This window comes from Manacus vitellinus, unplaced genomic scaffold, assembly GCF_001715985.3.
Source record: "Manacus vitellinus isolate BGI_N305 unplaced genomic scaffold, ASM171598v3 scaffold_12_pilon, whole genome shotgun sequence".
Taxonomy (NCBI): Eukaryota; Metazoa; Chordata; class Aves; order Passeriformes; family Pipridae; genus Manacus; species Manacus vitellinus.
The window spans coordinates 16,565,740-16,588,828 of NW_021938949.1; the positions used below are offsets into that span (position 1 = coordinate 16,565,740).

The following is a 23,089-nucleotide window of genomic DNA, read 5'->3' on the forward strand; positions in this document are numbered from 1 at the left end:
AAAAATCATTAGTCCATCACACAGGACTGGAGAGGCTCCAGACAGATACAGAGAAGACAGATGAGCATAGGAAGTCCTCTCCCCCTCATACCTTTTCAGATCAATAATAAGGATGCTGTTCTGTGCCAGGAAACACAGCAGATTTCATTTCTCTGCCCATTCAATGCAATTTGCTTAGAAGAACAAACAGTGTGACATCCCATTCAGAGATTGCCTGCATGACAAATCTGTGGTTGTGCCTCAAGTCTTCAGAACCTTGCTATAGCCTCTCCTCTTCCAAATACAGACATTTATATCTGTTCTGAGCTCTCACAATATCCCTCCTTTCAGCTCCTCCTGGTTTTCATTTTGGAGTTGCCTGTTCTATGATTTGGAGCAAAAATTAGAACTTGGTTCTTGGTAGATTTACACCATGAAACACATTATGGGGAGAGTTCTCAGAACAAAAGGGTTCTTTTGTCAGTGAAGATTGGGAAGAGCCCTTGAAAAAAGTGCAATGTACTCTCACACACTATTTTACATTTAGAAATAAAGTGGTTTGTATTTAGTACAAAATACATTTTGTTGGTCCACCAATACATAGAAATTTGGGAAATGCATTGCTATCTTGTGTCTTTTCAGCTTAGCCAGCAGCAGTGAAGTTTTAATAAGCAAATATACAAAATATTACACTCCTGACTTAGGACAGAAAGGGAAGCAGAATGGTTTGATTCTACAGCAACAGCTGCAACAGTAACTTTGTTTTATGTCTAAAAGCACATCCTGGCTTCAGTGTTCAGTTCTCTCTGGAAACAATCATGGAATCATCAACTGGTTTGGGTTAGAATGAGCGAGTTCTAAATGAGAAAGGAAGAATCTACTATGGAGGAAACTTATTCAGGTTGTCACAAACACCAAATTTTCAGTGAAAAGTACATTTGCATAGCAAATCCTGCAGCATATTTATCTGGTTAGAGCTTTTGTTCCAGGGTAATTTTTGTGTAAAAATGCACTCTGCTCCTTACCTTCTGCTACTTAAAATGCATTTACCATTTCTCAGAAGTGACAATATGTTGCTGGCAACAGATGTGAATAGTGCAGCACAGAAGTATGGCCTCCTTGTTCATATAAACAAGAGCAGGCAAAATAGGAGAAAAGAACATTGCTCTGCAGCAGGAGGACTCTGAAGAATGTGTAGAGTGCCTGTCAATGGCACTCCAGGCAAAACACCTCATTTGCTTTTTTCATGGTAGTGAAGTAATGAAAGAAATTATTATTTCACTGCAAAACATGAAAGAAATGACAGCTGAAATGCACTTGCTAAACCTTGATAAACCTTCTTCCCGATCTCCATTTCCTAAAAGCATCCATCACACTTCTGCAAGCCCAGGGGAACCTCTCCTGGTGTCAGAAACAGTGTCAGCTCCTGCTGAGAGCCACGGCATCAAAACAGGCAGTGGCAGCCCAGAGACAGACAGGTAAAGAGTTATTTCCTCTAATAAGTGCATTTCCCAGAGAACTGTTTACAGGCATCAGAAATAAATCAACAGTTCCTTCTAGTGAGGATCTTTGTGATCATCCAGCTAGGATTTAGGAAAAAAAGCTTGAATACAATCTGAAAAACCTGTGGTTATAAAACCATCCTGCTTCACCCAAGTTCTCAGTACTTGGCAGGAACAGTTGTCAGCAGTAAAGTTCTCACTCTCTCCTTTATGTTCCTTCCTCCCTGGATTTTCAATTAAGAGATGAGGGGGAAAAAAAAATCAGACAGATCATGACAAAGAACCCCCAGGAAAATAAATTCATGCTTTAGATTTCATTCTGCAGAAAATTTCCTGTGGCAAATAAAACTGCCCCTCATAAGACAGGAGGTGGTTCAGCAACAGCAGACGTAGAAAATCTTCCATTTGGATGATGTACATCTTGGAGATCTGGATTGCAGTTATTCAGGGCTGGATGCATCCAGGACTTCCCTTGTTATCTTTTCCTCCTCTGCAGCCCTTTCTCACACATGCAGGTTTTTGGACGCAAGGCTGTGAGGGAAAATGGAGCTGGTTTAGGACTGCACACTAACAGTGAAGCCACAGAGGAAGGTGAGGAAGAAAAATGCCCATTTCTCTTTCCATCCCAGAAGGAAAGCTGAGCTGTTCTTCTCAGTGATGTTTCTCACACTGACAGTGAGGGCTGCCACTTTTTAACAGTCCCACGGATTTGCTTTCCTGTGGAATCTGGTCTGAATTTAATGTTGACACTGACCTGAGTGGAAGTTTGGACCCTCCCTCAGGAGGGGACCATCTGAGGTCTCCTCCAACCCAAATCATTGCACAAATCTGTTATCAACAACCCCTGTGGCTGATCCCAGCACACTGGACAATAGATGTGATGGCCATGGCAATGAGAGCTGTTCTCTTGGCTATCTCTGCTCTGCAACCCAGGATGTCATTCCAACAGGCACAGAGGTGTCCAGGAGACTTTTGGCACAGCCTGTGCTAATATACTAATAACTTCCAAGCTGTTTTTGTACAGGCAATGGCCTTTCAAATCCTTCTGCTACAGAACTGTTATTAAAAGCCATCAAATAATTTCTGCAACACTTTCTGGAGAACTAATTGGAGAAAGTGTCATGCTCAGGAGAGAAAACCAATCATGAATATACCAGCTTGGGTGAGAATTTGTAATGTATTTAGGGAGCTATTCTGAGTAATTTACAATGAATGACTATAAATAAAATCTACTCTTTCTCCTTGGGGAAAAAAAATAGGGGTTGTCTTTTTAATTATCACTTTCAAAGAGAAAAGACCAAGCAGAAAGACAGTAGGAGGAATAAAGTCAACATGTTTTCCCCCTTGTTACACTTATCATGATTTTGGATTTGCTCAAGGAGCAACAAGCAGCTGATATTCAGACACATCTGCATCATCTCTAAAGCTGCTTAGAAGACCAGTGGGGATCCAATGAGCCTATTATTCCAAAAGCTATGAACCTGCACTATTAATATGAATTTTCAATTTATCTTCAGTCAGTTTCTTTCCTAAGGACTATCCCATTTGGGTTGGTAAAAGCCAAATATGTCTTTGATCTGTATCATCCCCTTTCAGATTTAGATATAGAATAAAAATCCACCAGATTATGAAATCCATAGTTTCTATGGTAAAAAAAGTAGAGTTAAATACATGTAAGAGGTGTAAGACTTCCCAGTTTTCCCAGTTTAGGTCTCTAAAAATGTTCATTATCCACACTGTGTCTGTAGGAAGTGATCAGAAGAAAACTGTGGAAGACAGAACTTACCTGGATCAGCCACAACTTGCTTCTTTTTGCTGTTTGTGACAATCTCATTTTCATTCATCATTCGGACATCCTGGTCTCCCACATGATTGCTGAAAAGATGCAAATCAGTCCAACAGCCAAAATAATCAACATTATGAAAAGTTATGAGGGTTTTCTATGGAAAAAGTTACCAAAAAGCACAACTTTCTGTCTGCACCCACCTGAAGGATTCCTTGCCAGTTTTAATTAGTACACATTCATTCAGGCACACATTCAAATATAAATATCATATTCACTCTACAATTTTCAAGCCTTGCCTACACAGCTTGAACCACATTAACCAAAGTGAGATTTTAAATCAGAGCTGTACATACAGGGTATAAAAATCCCTATATGGAACTTCACACTGCTTTGTAATACTGGAATAGCATTATTTGAAAGTTTTCTGAACTAAACAAAATTAATTTACTGTGACAAGCTTTGCTTTGCTGCAAAATTTTAACCATTTCTTTTGGGGAAAGAAGTAATAACTTTAAAGTGAAATTAAATTAAATTACAGAGAAAAATGTGAGCTGAATGGAAAGGTGAAGAAAACATCACTAATAACATCTCCCTTTCACAGACAAAACAAAACATTTGTACCTTTGGAACAAAAGAGGTGTATTTTTCTTTTCTCTACAAACACTGCACAAAATGGGTTTCTATTTTTGGAGAAAAATGTAATGTCTCCCAAACTGTCAGGGTGAAGCAGGGGAGCCAACACTGAAGGAAATCAGAACTTACACTATTGATGATAATATCAGACTCAAGTTCAGGGTTCATAAAATACTGAACAGTGACATGTGAAAGAGAACAGGCCACAGTCAGAAGTAACAACATATAAAAACCCAAGACTATTTTTAAAATGAAGGGATATTATCCAGCTGCTGAAGTACCCTATATTTTAGTAGGGTGGGAGGTGAAAAAAAGGGGAAAGAAGATTGCAAAGCAGGCAAAGAACAAAGACCAAGAAAGCTCCTGCCCAGAAGCCTAGAAGAGAACAGACTCAGCATGTTCTCAACTGGAGAACAGACCATGCAGTTTTGTGACCCCAAAAAGATACTCCTCTTCAAAGCAAATCAAAGGATATAAGTCTTACAACATGTGCAAAGGAAGTTATGTGAAAAAGATCTGCTGCTTCTCTGTTTCCAAGAAAATAACTTTACTCACAGAAAGACCTGAAGCTGAGGAAAGTAAAGGTTCATTTCCCCTCCTACTCCTTTTTATATGCCACTGAAAAATTCCTCAAAACTTTTATTTCCTCCAGACGTTCTCATTTCAGTAACGTTTTCACTTGAAAAATTGCTCACCTCCAAATCTCACCACGACAACACAGCCACTTGTACAAAAACATGTCTCACACAACACAACCAAACAACAGTAATTTATTTAACATCTGACAGTTCCAGTGGCCAACAGCCAATGCTTTAGAGAAACCCAGGAAAACAAACCCTGCAGGCAAATGTGAACTTCTGTTCCTAATCAGGACAGCTTATGTTCCTCCTGCTAATTTCTAAATATTTGAATATCCTTCTGAATGGATCACGTGCCATTTTTCCATGCAAAACTTGCCTTTTTTTTTTCCCCAATGGTGTGTGTGCAAGACATTCTATTTGTTAGCTGTCCAATGTGTAAGAAAGTGTTCGTTTCTATAAGCTTTCATTTCTTCACTTTTCAATCCCATTTAAAATAAATTATTCTTTCAATCTTTATTTTCCTTTGCCAGGGACTGTTTTTTAGACCCTGTCAATTCTAACCTTCTAAATGTAAGTGCATTTTTCACCGCATTTCATCACATTCCCTGTGAGATTGCCAACTTAGTGGTTTCAAAGTGTCATTCCTCCAAATGCAAGTCATTTCTCATTTTAGCAAGTTCATTATTTTAGAATGTTTATAAAATAGTAGAATTCTGGTTCCTTAATTAGCATCTGTGTCAAATCAGAGGACTTTGTTTTCTGTAATTTTGATGCTTGGTTCTTTTTCATTAACTTTCTATTTTTTCCCTCCTCTATGTGATATCATTGGGATTTATTATCCCTTCTCTGAGGAAGCTTAACTTTTTCTTCTGTGTTTATAGGCTTTCATGAAAACACATGTAAATATAAATCATGAATCCCAGTAAGTGCACATAAAGCTGGTAATTTGGTCTTTGTATCTAAAAACCTATTTATTTCTCATTAAGTGAGGCGCTTTGGAAGGGAATTTTCTATAGCAATGCACATATTGCTGACATCAGTCACATGCACACATTGTTTAAAAATGAGATTCAAGATCCACTCACATACCTAATAACAGTTCTCTTCTCCTGATGGCAAATCTTCTCATCATCTGTGAAGAGGATGGTGTGATATGGGACCACTGGGTCACAGGTTGGGAGGATTCCTGACACCACATGGCTCACCATCTCCAGAATCCCATTGTACACCAGCAAGTCATCCACCAGAAGCTACAGATATTTAACAAAACAAACAAAAAAACCACCTGGAAACCAACCATTGCTTTCAGCTATTGTCTCTAGCAATTAACTAGAAATTATTTTGCCCTATTTGTTACACAAATCTGCTCGTTAATTTAGCTTTTGCTCCTTCAAAACTTCCATTTCTATTCGCTGCTGGGGTTTGGGGGTTCCCCCTCCCTCCAAGTTTTTATGCTCTCACTGATGTTTTTTAATGCAGCTTTCAAGAAGGTAATTAAAAATGTATTTCATGTTTTACATAATTGCCTTTCTATTCACTGGAGTGAATCACTCTTAAATCTAGGAATTAATGAATCTCACCTCACTTCAGCTGTCTAAAACTTGGGTTTGTAGTTTAAACTAGTCTTCCAGGGCTGCTCTACAGTCAGTGGAAAAAGAAAAGCATTATCCTATCTTAAGACAATTATCTAAGAAAAAAATCAGATAAAGTGTTCTTTCCCTGGACAAAAAAAAAGGAGGACAGATGACTGGCATAGATTAGTCATTTTAACACTAAATGCAGAGTTAAATGAGATGAATTCCATCCTTTGAGATTATATGGAATCACACTTCAGTAAACTGTGAAAATCCATATAGAAATCAAGCAGCTGATTCACCAGAACATACAAAATGCACAGAAAATTTACTTACCCCGAACTCTTTCACACCTCTCTGAGGCGTTTTGGCATAATTCCATAACTTGATCATTGACACGGTAGTAGGTACATCAAAAATGACATACACCCTATTCACCTGTAAAAGAGAATTAATTTATATTTAACAGCACAGATTCCCCCAAGAAATTAAATTCTCACGCATGTTGCATCAAAAGAGGTTCGTATTTAAAGAGATGTAGCCGGAGGTGAGGTAACCAATGCCAAGGACTGAAGTTCAGCATCATCCCTGCTGCTAACTCACAGATGTGGTTTCTACCCCACAGCTGCCCTCTCAAAAGGATGTATAAATTGCCAGCAGGTGACATCTAGACCATCCTGGTCATCCTGGACTGCCTGGTAATTGGAGGGGGGGGAGACAGACCCTTTTAATGAGTATTTCATCAACCAAACACAGACATGTGCTTCAGAATAAGACAAACGGGTGCCTCTTGTGTTCTATTCTATTCTATTCTACTCTACTCTATTCTATTCTACTCTGTTCTAATTCTGTTCTGAAGGGAGCCCACAAGAAAGATGGAGAAAAACTATTTACAACAGCCTGGAGTGAAATGAGGGAATGGCTTCAAACTGAGAGTAGGGTTAGATGGGATATTGGGAAGAAATGCCCCCTGTGAGGGTGGGGAGGCCCTGGCACAGGGTGCCCAGAGAAGCTGTGGCTGCCCCATCCCTGGAAGTGTCCAAGGCCAGGTTGGATGGGGCTTGGAGCAACCTGGGATAGGGAAAGGTGTCCCTGCCCATGGGTTGGTTGAGATGGGCTTGAAGGTCCCTTCCAACCCATTCTACAATTCCATTCTACCCTATTCCATTTCTTTCTACCAAATATGAATAGAATCCACCTTTCTATTTGCAAGACTAAAATTTCTCCTGTATCCCCTGACTTTGAAAGCTCTCCCAGAAATTTTGCAATTTTTGTGTGAGTTACACTAAGTGGAATGTAGAGATAATTCTCCAGATGCTTCCTAAACAATTATTGCTTGATGTATTATTCACTTTACTTTCAGTGACACTAATGCCAAGATGCTAAAGCCAAAGATTAGCCTGTAGGAAACCAATCTTGCCTGTTACAGTTAATTCTATGCTATTCCTTTTATGAGCCACTATATCAACTTTGGATCAACATATCTTAAGCTTCATCTTTAGCATGCTCTGAAGTTTTAATCCTTTGATGTATTAGAGGAGATATCATAAGATATATTAAATCATTATGCTTTTTTTTTTTTAACTGAAGAAAGAAAGGTAAATGGGATCAATAGGAATGTTTGTATCTATGATTTTCCACAACACAACTGGGGCTGTCTCCCACTAGCAATTGTTAGTCCCACAGCAAATGATAAATTTGATTAAAAAATCCATTCAAACAAATAAATAAAACGACAATCAGTAACAGGGGAACAAAGCATTCAAATTCTACTTAATTAGTAACAACCTTGCAAAAGGCAAAAACACTTATAGAATTAGAAAGAAAAAGACATTTAGAAAAGAAAAGCTATAACATAAATTTCCTTCAAGCTTTTGAGCCTTCCTATATAGCAAAGAGTTAATGCAGCTTTCCAGGCAGCCTGAGTGTTTTGGAGCAGCCCAGCACTGAGGAGGTGAGGACACACAGGCTTTGGTTCAGCAGCCCAGCTACAGAGGCTGAGCATCAACACCCTGATTGCTTAATCCAGTTGTACTTCCTGGCTGAACAACCATCCCAGGGACGATGGAGGAGAGAAAAGTACTCTGTGGGTCTTAAAAAGGTGTAATTTGCTACAGTTCAAGGACAGAAAGTGCCATTAAACTGCTTCTGCCTCCTGCATTTCACACATTATCAATTTACCCTTTAATACTGGTATTTTATGTTCTTCTGCAGTACTTTGGTGTCAGACAGAGCAACACAAAGCAGCGTGGGCCCCTCTGCCAGAACTCCAGGGACTGTTGTTTCCATTTCTGCCCCAGTGAAACAGCCTCTGCAAGCGTGGCTTTTGTAAGGACAGGAGCAAACTCAGCTGGCTGTCAAATCAATCATTCGTCACGTTAGGATGGATATCTGAGCATCCCAGCAAATTCCCAGGATTCAGAATGTGGGATCTACACAGTACGACCCTCAAGCATTACCCAGACCTTCCTAAGAAATGCAAGTGGTCACTATTCCCAAGTATACTTAAAAACTTTATCTTATTACACCCACTGCATTACAACATACAATGATAAAAATTGGCTTAATTCCGTGCTTTTAAAATTCCAGTCAATAACAGAGTAAGGATTTTCCCAACACAGTTATAACGTATCACGTCAGGTTTACATTTAGTTCTGTTTTCAAACCCATCCTCTCCTAAGAAATAAACACAGCTTAATGATGTCCATAACAGGCCCATAAAAAATGTCCTCTCCCAAAACAAGGTCAGAACTTATCGAAATTCATCTGCTTTTCCTGTTTAGACATTTGATATCCCATATCTAAACATGGGGCTACTAAAAGGGCTGAATCACTTGTGGCCTTAGGACATGAAATACTTAAGTCTGCCATCCGTAATCTATGGATTTGAATTCAACACAGGAAATGAGATTAAATATAATTCTTACTGCTGGAACAACATTCACTGCATTTTGTAAAAATGAATTTAAGATCCCGGTTCACTCCAGTTTGAAAGGTGTTTATTGCACAAAATACACACATTAAGCTCCTCTGTCATTATCTTTATCATAATAACTCAAAAACCATCTACCAGCCTTGGAAATTCTGCTGTTGCACCATGGAGACAGGAATTACAAACCTGGGAAACCTCTGCTGCTGCTGCCTGAGCAGTGGAGAGAAGCTGGAATAAAAAGCACTTCTTCTAAAAAGCAGTGATTTAATATCAGGTACTAATATCAAGTTTACCTATAAATTATGCATGTTTCCCCTTCCCTCTGTGCTTCCAGCTACATCCACACACATCACTAAAACAGAATGGAAAGGGAAAAATGTACCAAGCCAGGCAGAACTGGTGCCAGCCACATGTGTCTGCCATCAGTCGTGTCATTGACTCTGTCAATGAGCTTGTCTGGAGTTCGGATGTCTCCAGATACATCTTCCAAAACGTTGACACTGTCTGGAAAAGCAGCAATGTCTGAGAAAAGCTTTAAGTGTAAAATAACTGAAAGCAACATTTCAGAAACACCACCTTTAAAGGTTCATGCTTGCTGTCTCCAACTGCATGGATGAGTATTCACCGTGACAACAGTGCTCCAAGGACTTCACATAAGTAGAGTGGGGGCACATTTCTGAAAGCAGGACAATCCCTAAAGACTCTGGCACTCCAATTTATTTTTAAAATAGCAATAAATTTACTATTTAGTTTATTTTCAAATACGTATTTGAAATATATATATATAATTGATGACTTCATCAATAAAGTTCTGTTATCAGGAACAGGCACATCTCGGCTCCTTGGTGACAAAGCCCCATTTTTTTATGATAAGTTTGTGAAAACTCCTCATATCAAACCTATCTCAAGGTAAGTATCCTTGCAGGAGGTAGCCATCAGACTAGAGTTTGCTTGGGTTTCTCAAGGTTTGTGGTAAAAATCACTAACTGTCTAATAAGACCCTTTATCAGCTCTTTGAGAGGGAAAGATTAAACCTCCCACTGAACAGGCAACCAGATTTTCTCTGTAAGAGAATACTTATGTTAAAAACATATGTATGTTAAAGACATGTATGTTAAAGACAAAGAAATGTGGATGGATGGCAATGTCTTCAGCATTATAAATCCTGAGCAATCCAGTTTGAGGGATATTAATCTCCCTTTTATCCTGCTTTCTAAAAGGCCTGAGTCTCTAAGTATTTATAAAGAATTTCAGGAATAACACAGCAATGCCTCAAGTGTTTAAGAAAAGCTCCAGACTCAGGAGTGAATTATCACATTAAGTACTGCACTAAGACAAATATGCTTTTTTAGGATCCCAATACATCCCATCAACCCCACTGTACAGGCAGGAGCAGGAGATCATTCAAAACGAGCTGAGGGTTCTTTACCTGGCACTGGTTTGCACTGTAAATCCCAGCTAAGTTAAAGATCCCTTGCTCTTAAAACCAATTTGTTACTTTTCAATTTCAAAATGCTTCTTATCCATTACAAATGTTTCAAGTCCATCACATATCACACAAGATACAAACAAAAACTGGGAAAAAGCCTTTATTGCCTTTTCACTGTATGTCCTATTTCTTAGGCAATGAGGATCCTTAGAGACATACAATTCATGCAGCATTTGTGCTATTTATTCTTTCTAGTTGGCTAAGAAGTGTTTCTGCCATGTAAGTGAACCATGTGAATTGTATGTTGGGTATTGTATCTGAACTGTCTGCTGGGACAGAGCATGGAAGTGTCACCTGGATGACTGCCAATCTCACAAACATGCCCTTCATTCCCTCTGTTGGTTATCCAGGGAACACTGAATCAAATTCAAACCCTCAGCCCTGATCTTCATGACTGGATCAGGTTTCTAGAACAGCCTAAATCTCCAGAACAAGAGCTATGAAAAATTTCTTTCCTGGGGCCCAGTGAAAGCTTCCACAAAAAAGGCACCGAGCTCAACCTTTTCTTGTGAATTTACAGCTCAGCAAACTTTCTGGTCCTTCCATTCCTCAGAAGAAATAAATGTCAACAGCAAAAAATACCATGTCCTTCTTAAGCCTTCCCTTCTCTAACCTTATCCTGCTTTACTGGTGCATCCCAAGTATATACTTTTCTGAAACTATATAGAATACATAAAAACATACAGAAGCAATATTCATCACACAGAAAGAGAGAAATAGAAGCAGAGTTAATCACACAGGATAAACTGGAAATGGAAGAAGTAGCAAGTGATGCCATATGAAAATCTGAAGGGAGCAAACTGTGTGTCCACAGGGACAGAAGTGCTTGGTGTGAAAAGGATACTGTTCTCAGTTAGTAAGATTTGGTCTCCATGTTCATTGAACAACTCCAGTCCATTCAAACCAATGTAGTATGGATCACCCCAGCTTGTCAGGAGTTGAAACTGGAAAACAACTAAAAAGCAAAATGCTGTTAAGGAACAATTTCAGTACTGTTACTTTGTCCTAACAGACTATTTAATTTGCAGCTTGAAAAAGTATTGTGCAGCCCACACCTCCATGTCCAACACTCTTATTTGCAGTTCAGGAGAAAAAGCTATCAGAGTATCTGAAAACAGGCCACACATTCATCTATTATGTTCCATTTATTTATTCCTAAGTCATACTTAATGCAAGCCTTTCTCATGTTCTTGGTATCCTGTTAACTTCTTAAAGCATTAGAAATTGTTGGATTCAAAAAGCTCAGGACTCCTAACCATAGTACATAACTCTTAAAATATTCTCTATGACAAGTAAGAAAATGACAGAGGAGGATACAACCACATGGCATTAAGGGTGCTTCATAGTCCATGCTGGCTTGTTCCATTCTCTTTGACCCAGTCCTGCCAAAAAAACCAAGACAAATAGGTTTTTTATGTACCATTGGCTCATTCGGAAAAGAAGAGAACAAACCCAAAGGACTAAGCCTCTACAAACAGCCTCCCTGGCCCCTCCACCTGCAATTATGGACTAGACTGTCCTCTGATCTCAATAAAATCTGGGTAACAGTTTATAATTAAGACCCAATTAAACACTCTGCTCCAAGTGCTCCATATTTTCATCCAGGTGTCTCGTACAATTGGCACTGACAGAGAACGTGGAACAACAGGAAAACAGTGAAGAGAAATCATGTGGTTCAGATAACAGAAACATCCTACTTTACCTCCTGTGCACTTTATTAGTTGGCTGGGGCTGCAGATAGTCAAGAAAGAGAATCTCTTGGGCAAAGTCAAAGTGGCAATTTCCTGGTCCCTTGCGGATGAGGAACCCCTCTGGCGGGGAGATGCTGTGCCCATCCAGCAACACGTGGACCACCTTGGCCTTGTTTAAAGTAACAGAACATGAGTTTACATGACATGACACAAATTAAAATAGATTGCAAACAATTGCATTCACTTCAGAGGCTGAAACAATGTCAGTTATTTTGCTGTTTTCATTTCATTCCTGTGTAGTGTGACATCCTTTGGCAAAAGAAAGCCTAAGCCAGCAAGATACCAGTGGCAACCCTCAGTGTGCAATTCAGTGTCATCACTGACGTTGATGGGGATGGGAGAGGTGAAGATTTGGGGGGGGAAATATTAAAAAAAAATGTATTTACAGATGTTTCAGTCACTGCATCTCACTAGATCTCAGCGAACTTCCCTTCACAGACTGGAACAGGCCACTAAGGGAAGTGAGGGAATCCCAATCCCTGGTAGGATTTAAAAGATGTGTAGATGAAGCACTTGGGGACATGGTTTAGTGGTGGCCTTGGCAGTGCTGGATTTACAGGTGGACTCTATGACCTCAATCTTTTCCAACCTAAACAATTCTGATTCCTGAGCCTGCAGCAACATTTACACACGTGATCAGAATGGAAAAACTCAGCTTTTCAGCCAGCACATGTCACAAAGGTGATTTTAGGAGACAGTAGACTCATCATGCACCTGAATGCACTGCTGGGTTAGGCCTGATTGCTCAGCCCTGGCTGGAGCCACCCTTCCAGAAATCCCACAGCGTGGTGCTCTCTCCAGAGCAGCCTTTTGTGGCTCTGTTGCATTTACAGAAACCTGTATTTCACCAGGGCTATTCATCTCTGTGGCAGGTGGCACTTGGACTTTTCCAGGATCATGCAAACTCATCTGCCAAGCAGTGCTGTGTGTAACCTAAGGGCATATGAATAAAGAAAAGGTACCTGCACCAGACAGAAAGAATTGAGCTGTGTCCACATCATAGATGCAAACACGTCTTATACAAGCTCTGAAGATTAAACTGAATAATTCAGTCATATTTATTCAAATGATGCAGGAGCCCTGGCCCCTTCACCCTCCCCCATCAGCACCATCTGGTGTTGTGTCCACGATCCCAGTCACAGAACAATTCAATCATGCAGCAACAATTAATCACTTCATCTTGCCCTGAAATACGTTAAATTTAACTTAATCATAAGCAGCATTTATTGCCCTGAATCTTTCACCAAGTGCCAGTGTGGAAGGAATAACACCTGTAAAATGAAACAATGTGCCCTTATAACTGGCACTATGATTCAAGCCTGCTGATTAACGGACTGCATCAAAACAGATTAATTTATTTAGCAAAAAACTTAATTTAGTCTAAAGGTAAGTTTTCTTATCTTTGGATTTCATGCTGCCCGATATATAAAAGATAATTTGAGGTTAACTTAGGCTTGTATGCAAATATTTTCATTATTAGGATCTATTAAAAATATATATGCAATATTTATAGTTAAAATTCACATTTCAGGTGTCTATCTAAGAATTTTAACATATTCTGAGCATTCTGCTAGTCCTGTATATTATCAGTGACCTGATATTCATAACAGTTCTCACCTTTTTTCCATTTGTAAAGGATGTTTTATCCAATTATAATTACATGCAACATCCCAAAAGAAACTAATCTTCAGGAAGATTTGGGTTTTTTCTTGGTTTGAAAACCTCGGGTATTTTACTACACTAGAGGAGGTGCTCAGTTCATTTCCAAACAGCCTGAAGATTAATTAGGAAGGAATGTTTGTGTGACTACAGAGTATGGAGAAATAAGTATTTCTGCTCTCATCTTTAATACACTTGGGAGCAAAGAAATATGAATATCCTTTTCATATCAGAAACTCTGCGTGCTACTTTCAAGCTGAATAAGTCTGTCAGGATAAGGAGGGGAAGTGAAAAACCCACTGAAATACACTTTCCCAAACGGACACACGTCGTGAATGGGAAGTCTGGAGCCTCAGAGATGAAATCTTACCTATTATAGCACAGCTGCTCATATTTATGTGCCCTTTCCAGCTCTCATTCCTAAGTAATTCTCATCATCTGAGGAGGCACTCAGCCGTCACATATTGCATTTTACAAATGGCATAACAAAGCTTTCACAAGGTGATTTTTCACAGAGCTGGAAATAGCACCCAAGTCTTCATTCTGACAGTTCCCTGCCATTACCCTCTCACACTAAAGCTGTGAATAGAATCCAGCAGCCTGCAGCTGCCTAGAATATCATCATATCTCATGCCCAGGGACTCTTTCTTAGAAGGAGCAGCAATACTTCAAGAGACAGACGTCATGATGCCCCAGGTTTACAGCCTAAAGCCTCTTTACTGTGCCCCAGCCAATATCTTGCATTTTCAGTTTTCCAAATCATTTATTTTATCCTTTTACAGCACTGCATTTATTTTATCCTTTTAAATTGTACCCACTTTAGATTGTATTCCTTTTAATTGTACCCACTAACTGTTATGGGACTTTCAGTAGGCTTACAGGTGGGCATCTGTATCACACTCTCTTCTTTTTCCTACCTAGCCAAGCAAACTGCTGAAAATATACCTTTCTTCCTTTTTCTTCTTGGTTTGGCCTCCAAAGACCAAATTCCACGTTAGATTTTAGAGATTTAGTAAGCACTGCTCAGCAACAACATCAGTGTGTTCTCAACATTATTCTCACCCTAAATCCAAAACAGAGATCCCAGGAAGAAAACTAACTCTATCCCAGCTGAAATCAGGACACAAATGTCACCAAAACCCCTAATTTATACAGGGGGTATATTGAGATGGGAAGCTCAAAATGCTCCAGAACCCTCCCATGTGTCAAACATGCTGGGTTAATGCAATGTGGCACAAAATGAGGTGCCATATGTTGAAATCTCCAGATCAATTGTGCTTGAATTGAAAGATCTTATGCTCTGGCCTTCTGGGAGTCTTTAGCACCAAGAGCCCCCGTGCTGATAGTAAAAGATGCCAGGCAGTGCTCACATTAAAGCAACTCCTGAAAGGTAAATTTACACAAAGACACAGTTGTGTAACTTTGCCACTATCTTGCCCAATCCTATGAATGTTCCAGGCCTCCAATTTCAGTTGTATATTTTTTTCCCAGAACTTTGCTGATCCCTTTTGTCCTGTCTCTCAGTTTAATACAAATCAACATTTTTCTTCTTATCTATTGATTGAATTTGGACATCAAGAATGCAACAGTTCTGTGCAAAAGGGGAGGTCTGGAAACAAATGGATCCATAAACTTTCTGTGCAGTGAACAGCAGCTACTGTTTCATTATCATTTCAAGTGCAAATACAGCAGAGAAATGAGGGACAGCCAAACTCAGATTGCCAACAAGGTGTAAAATTATCTCCAAAAGGTGCCAATTGCCAGACAATTCCAATAATTCAGTATGAAAAAACCAAATATAAACCAAACAAATCTGGAAAAAGAAGAGAGGGGGTATGTTATACATTTTTAGCTAAACTATTTTAGCAAACTGTTTAAAGATATCAGCTTTCCCAGTTAAGGGTTCAAGTGACTCTTCTTGCTTCTTGGAAAAGGCAGTATTGAATGGCCTTCTGAAACTGAACTAAACAGAATTTCTATGGGAAAAGTTTCCCTCTTATATCATTCCCTGTATTCCAGGAAACACAGGATCGTATGGTAGGTCTAAATATTAGCTATTGAGAGGACACCTCTTGAGAATCATATATCTTGAAAATAATATGTGGTATTGTATGTGTCTCTTAGAAAAATCAGCTTTGAAGATTTCTTTAAAGTATCTCTGGCTTTTTTTTCAATGTGTGCTGTTTGTGGAGACAGGAATGCATTATACCTGCCACAAAATTCAGACTCAGACAATCTAGAGAGATTTATGGTGTTCCATTAAGGCAGCTATATTCATTCATCATAGTACCAATTTTCCAATGCACTGCTGTATATTTTTGCTGGCAGTGCTCCTTTTCTTTTACTTACCCCTCTGTAGGTATCCTCTGGAGATTTATTATAGTTCCAAAAGCGAAGCCCTGCGATACTTTCAATTTTATCAAAATGGATTGTGAGCAGATGATCTTCTCCAAAAGAGAAAGGAATGAGCCACATATGGTCATCCTCTACTGTGATATTAGTCCCATCTATTAACCTACAAAGAGAAAAATCCATTAGCTGCAAGCAGGGAGAAGCTGGCTTCTCCCATGGAAAGCAGTGACTTTACTAGATGTTCAATTCATTCTAGGTGCTGCTTTCAGCTTCCAGGGCTTCTTGTGCCCATGTGCATGAATTAAAAAGCACAGTAAGCATCAAAAATAACAAGCAATTATTGAATTAAAGACACTGGGGGGAGAAAAAACAGTATTTTCTTTAGCTGGGTCTGTTTGAGGAAAACCAGCAAAATCCATAGGTTTTCCCTGTGTGAACAGGGGTGGGCAGAGGAAAGCTCAACTACCTTTGTACCAAAGTGGCTGAAGGCAAAACTCTAAGGCCCAGCCACAATGTAATTTATTAATATAGTTCCATGCCTACACTAGTCTGTCTGGCACTCTGCAGTGTGTTACTATGCCAACACAACTCTGCTGAATCCAACAAGGAACTGGATGGCAGCTGGATAACCCTGAGCAGAGCCAGAGTTTGCTCATATCCTTCTTCATGCCCACAGTCAGTCACATCCCTACTTTTTTTAGAAAGCTTCCTACCAGCAGGACAATGTCTTTTCATAACAGCACAGACTTCAGGCTGGCTAGATAAAGTTAAACCTGTTATTTCCTCATTTTGGAATCCTGACTTTATATTCTCCTACTGCAAACTATGGCAAACAAAGATGGAGTAACGAATATGAATTAATTGTCCACTGTAATTACTTTGGTACACTGCCCAAAAAAGTAACTATATACTTAATATTTATTTAAAAGTTTAATGGAAGAATGAGTGCCAGACTTGGCAGTTCCTTAAAGGAAAAGATTTGAATAATGACTCTTTCACAGAAGAGCTGATTAGGGAGTCCATGAGAGAAGACATAATTCTTGACTTGAAGAGCACGCAGGACTTATTCCAAATGCCACAGCTGAAGAGCACTGTAGTGTACTCAAATTCAACATGCTTCCAGAAATACCAAAAGCCAAAAAAGCCTCTATTTCTTGTGCCCAAAGAAGTTCTTAAGCAAAACAATCCAGTATGTAAAAGAAAGATTTAAAAATGTATCTCGCTTACTAAGAAAGACATCAGAAAGAGGGAGGACTTGCAAACTCAAAGGCAGCCTGGCTCAGTAGCAGGATAAACAAATTTATTAAAAGCCATCTTTCAACAAAATTAATGATCAAAAAAAACCCTAAATTGATAGGATTGTAAACTCTGGAAGGTTAAATGCATGTGCACAGGCCAAAAAACAGTAGGAAAGCTGGCAAGGAAAAGGCACCATAAATAAAATTCCTAAAATACATCAGGGAAAATTTCTTAGATCTTAGTGCCTACAGATGAGATTTTCACACAAATAGGCAGAAGAAACAAGTAATTATATACAAGTAAATTTGATATCTGCATTAGTCAGATTAGCAGAAATTACAAATAACAGAGTTAGTGCACATGTAAATAAATACAAAATTCTAAGGAAGACTCTACAGAGACTTTGAAAAGTCCTAATTCATAAACCCAGTCACAGACCATAAACATGCCAGAGCAGAGGACTGCAACTGAAAATACCCTTTAAAATGGAGATATGACTCAGAAACAACAGGATGCAGCTTCAATAACAACCAAATGCCAAGTCCTCTCCAGATCTACAGCTTGTGATTTCTATACTGCTGCCATTTAGGAAGTACAAGTTAATTTGAGGAAATATACTTGTCAATGAATAAAACTTCATTAAAATTACAAAAAAAAAGCTGCAAAAATTGCCAAAAGAATGGCACCTATTTGTGCAATTCCCAAATACATCCTCACTGTTTGCTAAGTTGAAAATTTTCCTTGAAGTTATCCAGAAATCCTGCATAAATATCAGTGAATATGCACAGACAGATGCTTCAGAACACCCACATTTCTTCCTGGAAAGTCCTTGGCAGAAATACCAACCAGGCCTGTTACCATCCCCTAACTCAAACACCAACTTTTGGAAACATCTCATTCATGTTTCTACAACAAGCTGTTCCTGGGCAGCTTGTGAATTCCAAGAATGAGCAGTGATGGGATGAAAATCATATTTGCATTACCATGTGTTAGCATAATAGAAGCTTATATAATTCTGTCACTTTATCAAATCTGATGTAAAATGCATCCAAGTCTTTCCTTTACTTACTTTTCCAACGTTCTGGAATCTCCTGTGTACTCTGGAAGATCATTTAAGTCTTGGGGTGAAGCAGAAATCTGTTCTGTGCTGATTTTTAGTGCTTGACCATTCTTTCCTATCACCTCAAGTCCTGTCAGTCCAAGGTAATGGGAGTCTCCCCAGGTCATGGTAAAATTCAGCTGCAGGCCTGCATAAAAGAACATGCATATAATTTATCTAGTTTGAAGTAAGGAGCCAATATAAACATGCATGCAAGTCCCAATGGTTAGCAGCATGTATATTTTGTAGAGATTAAATCACTTTATGGGCTGGATTTGGATATTTCCAGGCCTGTATCAGCCCTTTAGTGGGCTGCCAACACCTTGTTCACTTTTAACCACCCAGCTCCTGATCAAGCACATTACCAAGTGTCTCATTACTGTGATTGCAGACTGACAGCAGCTCAGTGACACATTTAAGCAGTTACATGACAGATTTTGTGATTATGCAGACACAGAGAAGACAGATTGGTCTGAAGTCTATCCATCATCTTTCACCAGCTAAATGACTATATATGTTCATATAAATCCAGCCTCTCATAATCCCATAAATTGTTGGAGAACACCAACTCAGAATTAAAGCAAAACACAAATTTGCTTTGCTAATGTTTTTAAGATACTACCTTCACATCAGAACTGGACACATGGAAGTATTTTAATGGGACTGCATCAGTGAAAAGCAGCAATATAAATATTATTAATTAATGATTAGCCTGTATCTCTGGAAAATAAATAGGAAAGAAAAACTGAACAAACAAAAGGTTGTATATGTATCCTCAGATCCACCTGTTTTATGCCTTACTGGAAAAAACCAGAAACAGCATACACAGATATAACAAGTAATATTTCAGTCTGATCAGGTTCCACAAAAAAATCCATCACTGTAAATTAAAGATATCTTTCATTTCACACACTACAGAAATCCACAACTAATCAGGTTGGATAGTGTCTAAAGAAGCACCAGTAGTCATGGTGTCCTGAAAAACAAACAAGCATTAAACCTATTAAGCCATCCAGCCCAAATACCTTTAAATAGCTATAGCAAGTCTTGATATACACATAAATTCCCTTGGGTGTAAGATCTCATTAGCATTTGCAAGGACACAAAGAAATAAATAGTTCTGTTAGCTGACAAATCTGGCTACATTGATATTAGATGCTATTCCCAAGACCATTGCTAAAACTAAAATTGCTCAAGGTTCAAGCATGTTTTTTTTACTTGCTTTTACAAGCAAGTTTTTTTTAATACATCTCAGGAAAAATCAGAATATATTTTCCCATGGAAAAGCCAGGGAGGAGCAGCCATTCACACAGGGTTTAGTGTTCACTTCACCATGGCAATGCCTTCAGAGAATCTGAGGATGATGCAGGGGGAAAAGGACCTCTGGAGGTGTCTAATCCACCCCCAAGCTCAGGGCATGTCCATTAGATCAGGTCTCCAAGGAGCTTATCCCATGGATGTTTGCACACCTCCAAGGCTGGCAGATTTCAGACCCTCTCTCAATTCCTATTCCTGTGTTTGATTGCCCCAGGGTGAAAAAGAATTCCTAACACCCCATTGGAAATTCTTGTCAAAGGAGCAGGAGCTGATCCTGACACTCTTGGGCCATCCAGAAGCTCCCTGGACAACAATTTAAAGGCCCACAGAGAGTTGGGTTTGTACAGGATAAAGGAAACAGGTACTTTAAGCATGGATATAACATTCTGATCCAGCTCTACTGTGGGGTTTCTACTGTCAATCCAATCTGAAAAATTCAGTCTACAGAAATACACAGGACTGGGAGAGAATTACTGGGTAAGGGCCACAGCTATTAGAAATCCCATTCAGGGACTAGACAAATGGCTAATGTTATTTTTCTGAGATTAAAAGCCAACTGTCACAATAAATGCCATAGTAAACAAAGCTTCTGCCTTAAATATTCAATGTCTCTTCTTTATTCTAGACCTGACATCTGTCACAAAGTTCTGTTCAGCTCTGACAAATCAGGTCCCCCTTGATAACATGTTTGACCACAAGGTGGTTAAGGAAGAAGTGTAAGAACTTACATTTTCCAGTAAATATTCCTGTCTCCTTAGGTGTACATTCAGAGAAAGAGTCTGGCTCTAGAACCTAAAAAGAAAGTCAACAGGTGTAACATTATACATACATTATAGGCATCGTTTATAGAGTTTTTATGTCTGTTCCTTTGGTTTTTACTACATCCAGCCTTTTATATATCCATCTCCCCTTTGCCTCCCCACCCTGGCTGTCCTGCTAATAATGGAAAACATGTCCCAAAATGTAAAAGATCATATGGATCCTTAGAAAATCGAGACTGTTAGGGTCAGGTCTTTTGGTTAGTTCATACAGAAATGGGAGACTCTGTACTGTGAAATACCTATTCTCAAAGAGGTTGAAATTCTAGAGTCACCCTCATTTACCTGCAAATTGCCATTAGCAAATGATAATATGCTGTATTTGCAATATGTTGCAAATGCATTGCAGAGACAAGAAGTCTGTAAGGAAGTCAAGAGCAGAGAGTGCCACCACAATTCCTTCTCAAGAACTAAGAGGCAGAACAAACAAGCAAACTTGCCCAAAAGTTTGTGCTTGTTCTCTGACAACACTAATGAAAAAGAGCCTGTGCTATTCAGCACAGCAAACCAGAGAGGGAATAAACAGAGGGCAAAACCTGCTGATCATACTGGGGCAATCAGGGCAGTAAAGACAAAGAAAAATGGCAGTGGGTTGCAGATAAAGTTCATTTCATTGAGTTGAGTGTGATAAAATGGCTGATTCTGTTCACTGTGGGTAAATGTAAAAATGCTACACTGGAGCAAAACAATCCTAACTTTACATATACCAGTATTGGGCTCCAAAATTAATAAAGCAGATTAGAATGACATCTTGGCATTTTTATGAGTAGCTCTATAAAAACATCAGCTCAATCCTCATTAGTAGTCAAAAAGCCAAACAGGAAATTAGAAGTCCAGACTTCTCTATAGTTCAATTTATCATTAGAAGTAAACTTCCTGTCATCCAGAATACATCAAATGGACCTACATTGTGCCTAAAAATAAATAAAAGACTTGTCATCACTGTTCTCCTACTGTTCCATCAGATCTCTGCAGTATAACCACTGACATCCTGGATGTCAGATGTCTCCTCCCAGACTGCAATATCCTTCATGTGGCAGCAAATGTCCCTGTGGTAATTAAGGTAATTCAGGTGAAACGGGACAAGACTTGTGCACTGAAATAAATACCCACACACAAGGAACCTACAGAAGGTGGAAAACTCTTCCTGTTGGGGGCTTTTCATGCAAAACAGTGACTCTGTCTTTGAGATCTGATGCCTCTTCCTTAGAACAACTTTAAAAGACCAGGTTGGGAATTCAAATTTGTAACTTTACTGAAAATCAAAACCCATGGGCATAATAAAGTTACTGGATTTATAGATTGCAAAATAATGCCCTCCCTTGTAAACCATAAACCATCTGTGCCAGCCACATTATCACCTCTTTTCTCCCTTTCTTGTCTACTCAGATCCCTTATTCCACTGGTGTCCACTATATTTTCTTTCAGACATGCTCTAATTTTCTGCTATTCCAACTACTTCTGCTTGTGAGCATTGTCCTACCTGTGTTCTTAGATTCTTATGGCTAAAACAAAACAGCACCACAGTACAGGAGTTATTGGAAAAGCAATAAAAAGCAGGAAGTATTACCATGGTCCTCCCCCTGACCATACTGTATAGCACCATCCTTGTGAGAATAACTAAAGGTGAACTAACCATTCTGGAAAAAAATATTTAGAAGACTGTAACACAGTGGCATAAATCTCTTGAGTGGCTCAAAGAAGAGGATGGGGAATAATTATTTAGTTTCTTCCAACACAGAAACTAGAGGACATTAAAGGAACCTAGAGACAAACAGAAAGAGGTTCTTTGCTGGGAAAGTTGCCACAGAGCACTGTAAATTGTAAAAGTGCACATGGGTTCAGAAAGCTAGGAGATGAATTAATGCAACAAAAAATCTGCAGTAGGATACTAAACACAAAGGTTAAGTGAAGAAGTCCTTGTGAGACACACTTCTAAGGGCTGGATGAGTGTTTTAGAGAAACACCACTGCATTTCTGTGCTGTTCTTACATTCTCCCTAAGCACCCACAGAGCTGAATCAAGTGCACTTGGTACAGGTCTAATCTGCTGGAAAAGTCAACATGTTAAAGGTTCCTGAACTCATGGGACAGACAGATGACCACGGATAACACCGACACGAAAGTAAGACACTTCTGTCAGAGCTTTTGAAAAGTTTTGTAGGCAGTGCAGTAAAACAGCATTTCTCCTACTGAACAGGGAATGATCAACAGCAGACACTGTTCAAACCCAATACTGGTCTGACAACGTTGTGCTGGGGAAGACAAATTGCCCAGCAGATCTGTATCATTCTGGTAGCATAAGCATCCCTCCACAAAAATCAGCAAATATACAGTGACAGGGAGATCAATGGCTCAGTCACAACAGCATTTGTTATT

The 23,089-nt window shown here is 39.1% G+C and overlaps 1 protein-coding gene across 5 annotated transcripts in view; it reads right to left on the reverse strand.

Moving 5' to 3' along the window:
* Window positions 1-533: 533 nt before the first annotated feature.
* KIAA0556 (KIAA0556 ortholog) overlaps window positions 534-23,089 on the reverse strand; it is a 57,114-nt gene continuing 34,558 nt past the window's right edge. For all 5 annotated transcript variants that reach the window (XM_029957755.1, XM_029957756.1, XM_029957757.1 and 2 more), the window contains 11 exons: window positions 20,622-20,685; window positions 18,547-18,724; window positions 16,236-16,401; window positions 12,179-12,336; window positions 11,794-11,858; window positions 11,321-11,431; window positions 9,370-9,509; window positions 6,392-6,493; window positions 5,571-5,731; window positions 3,268-3,356; window positions 534-2,012 (listed from right to left, as the gene is read on the reverse strand). In XM_029957755.1, the coding sequence (XP_029813615.1) occupies window positions 1,957-2,012; window positions 3,268-3,356; window positions 5,571-5,731; window positions 6,392-6,493; window positions 9,370-9,509; window positions 11,321-11,431; window positions 11,794-11,858; window positions 12,179-12,336; window positions 16,236-16,401; window positions 18,547-18,724; window positions 20,622-20,685 (1,290 nt within the window). In that variant the 3' untranslated portion in view covers window positions 534-1,956. The remainder of the gene's footprint in view (window positions 2,013-3,267; window positions 3,357-5,570; window positions 5,732-6,391; window positions 6,494-9,369; window positions 9,510-11,320; window positions 11,432-11,793; window positions 11,859-12,178; window positions 12,337-16,235; window positions 16,402-18,546; window positions 18,725-20,621; window positions 20,686-23,089) is intronic.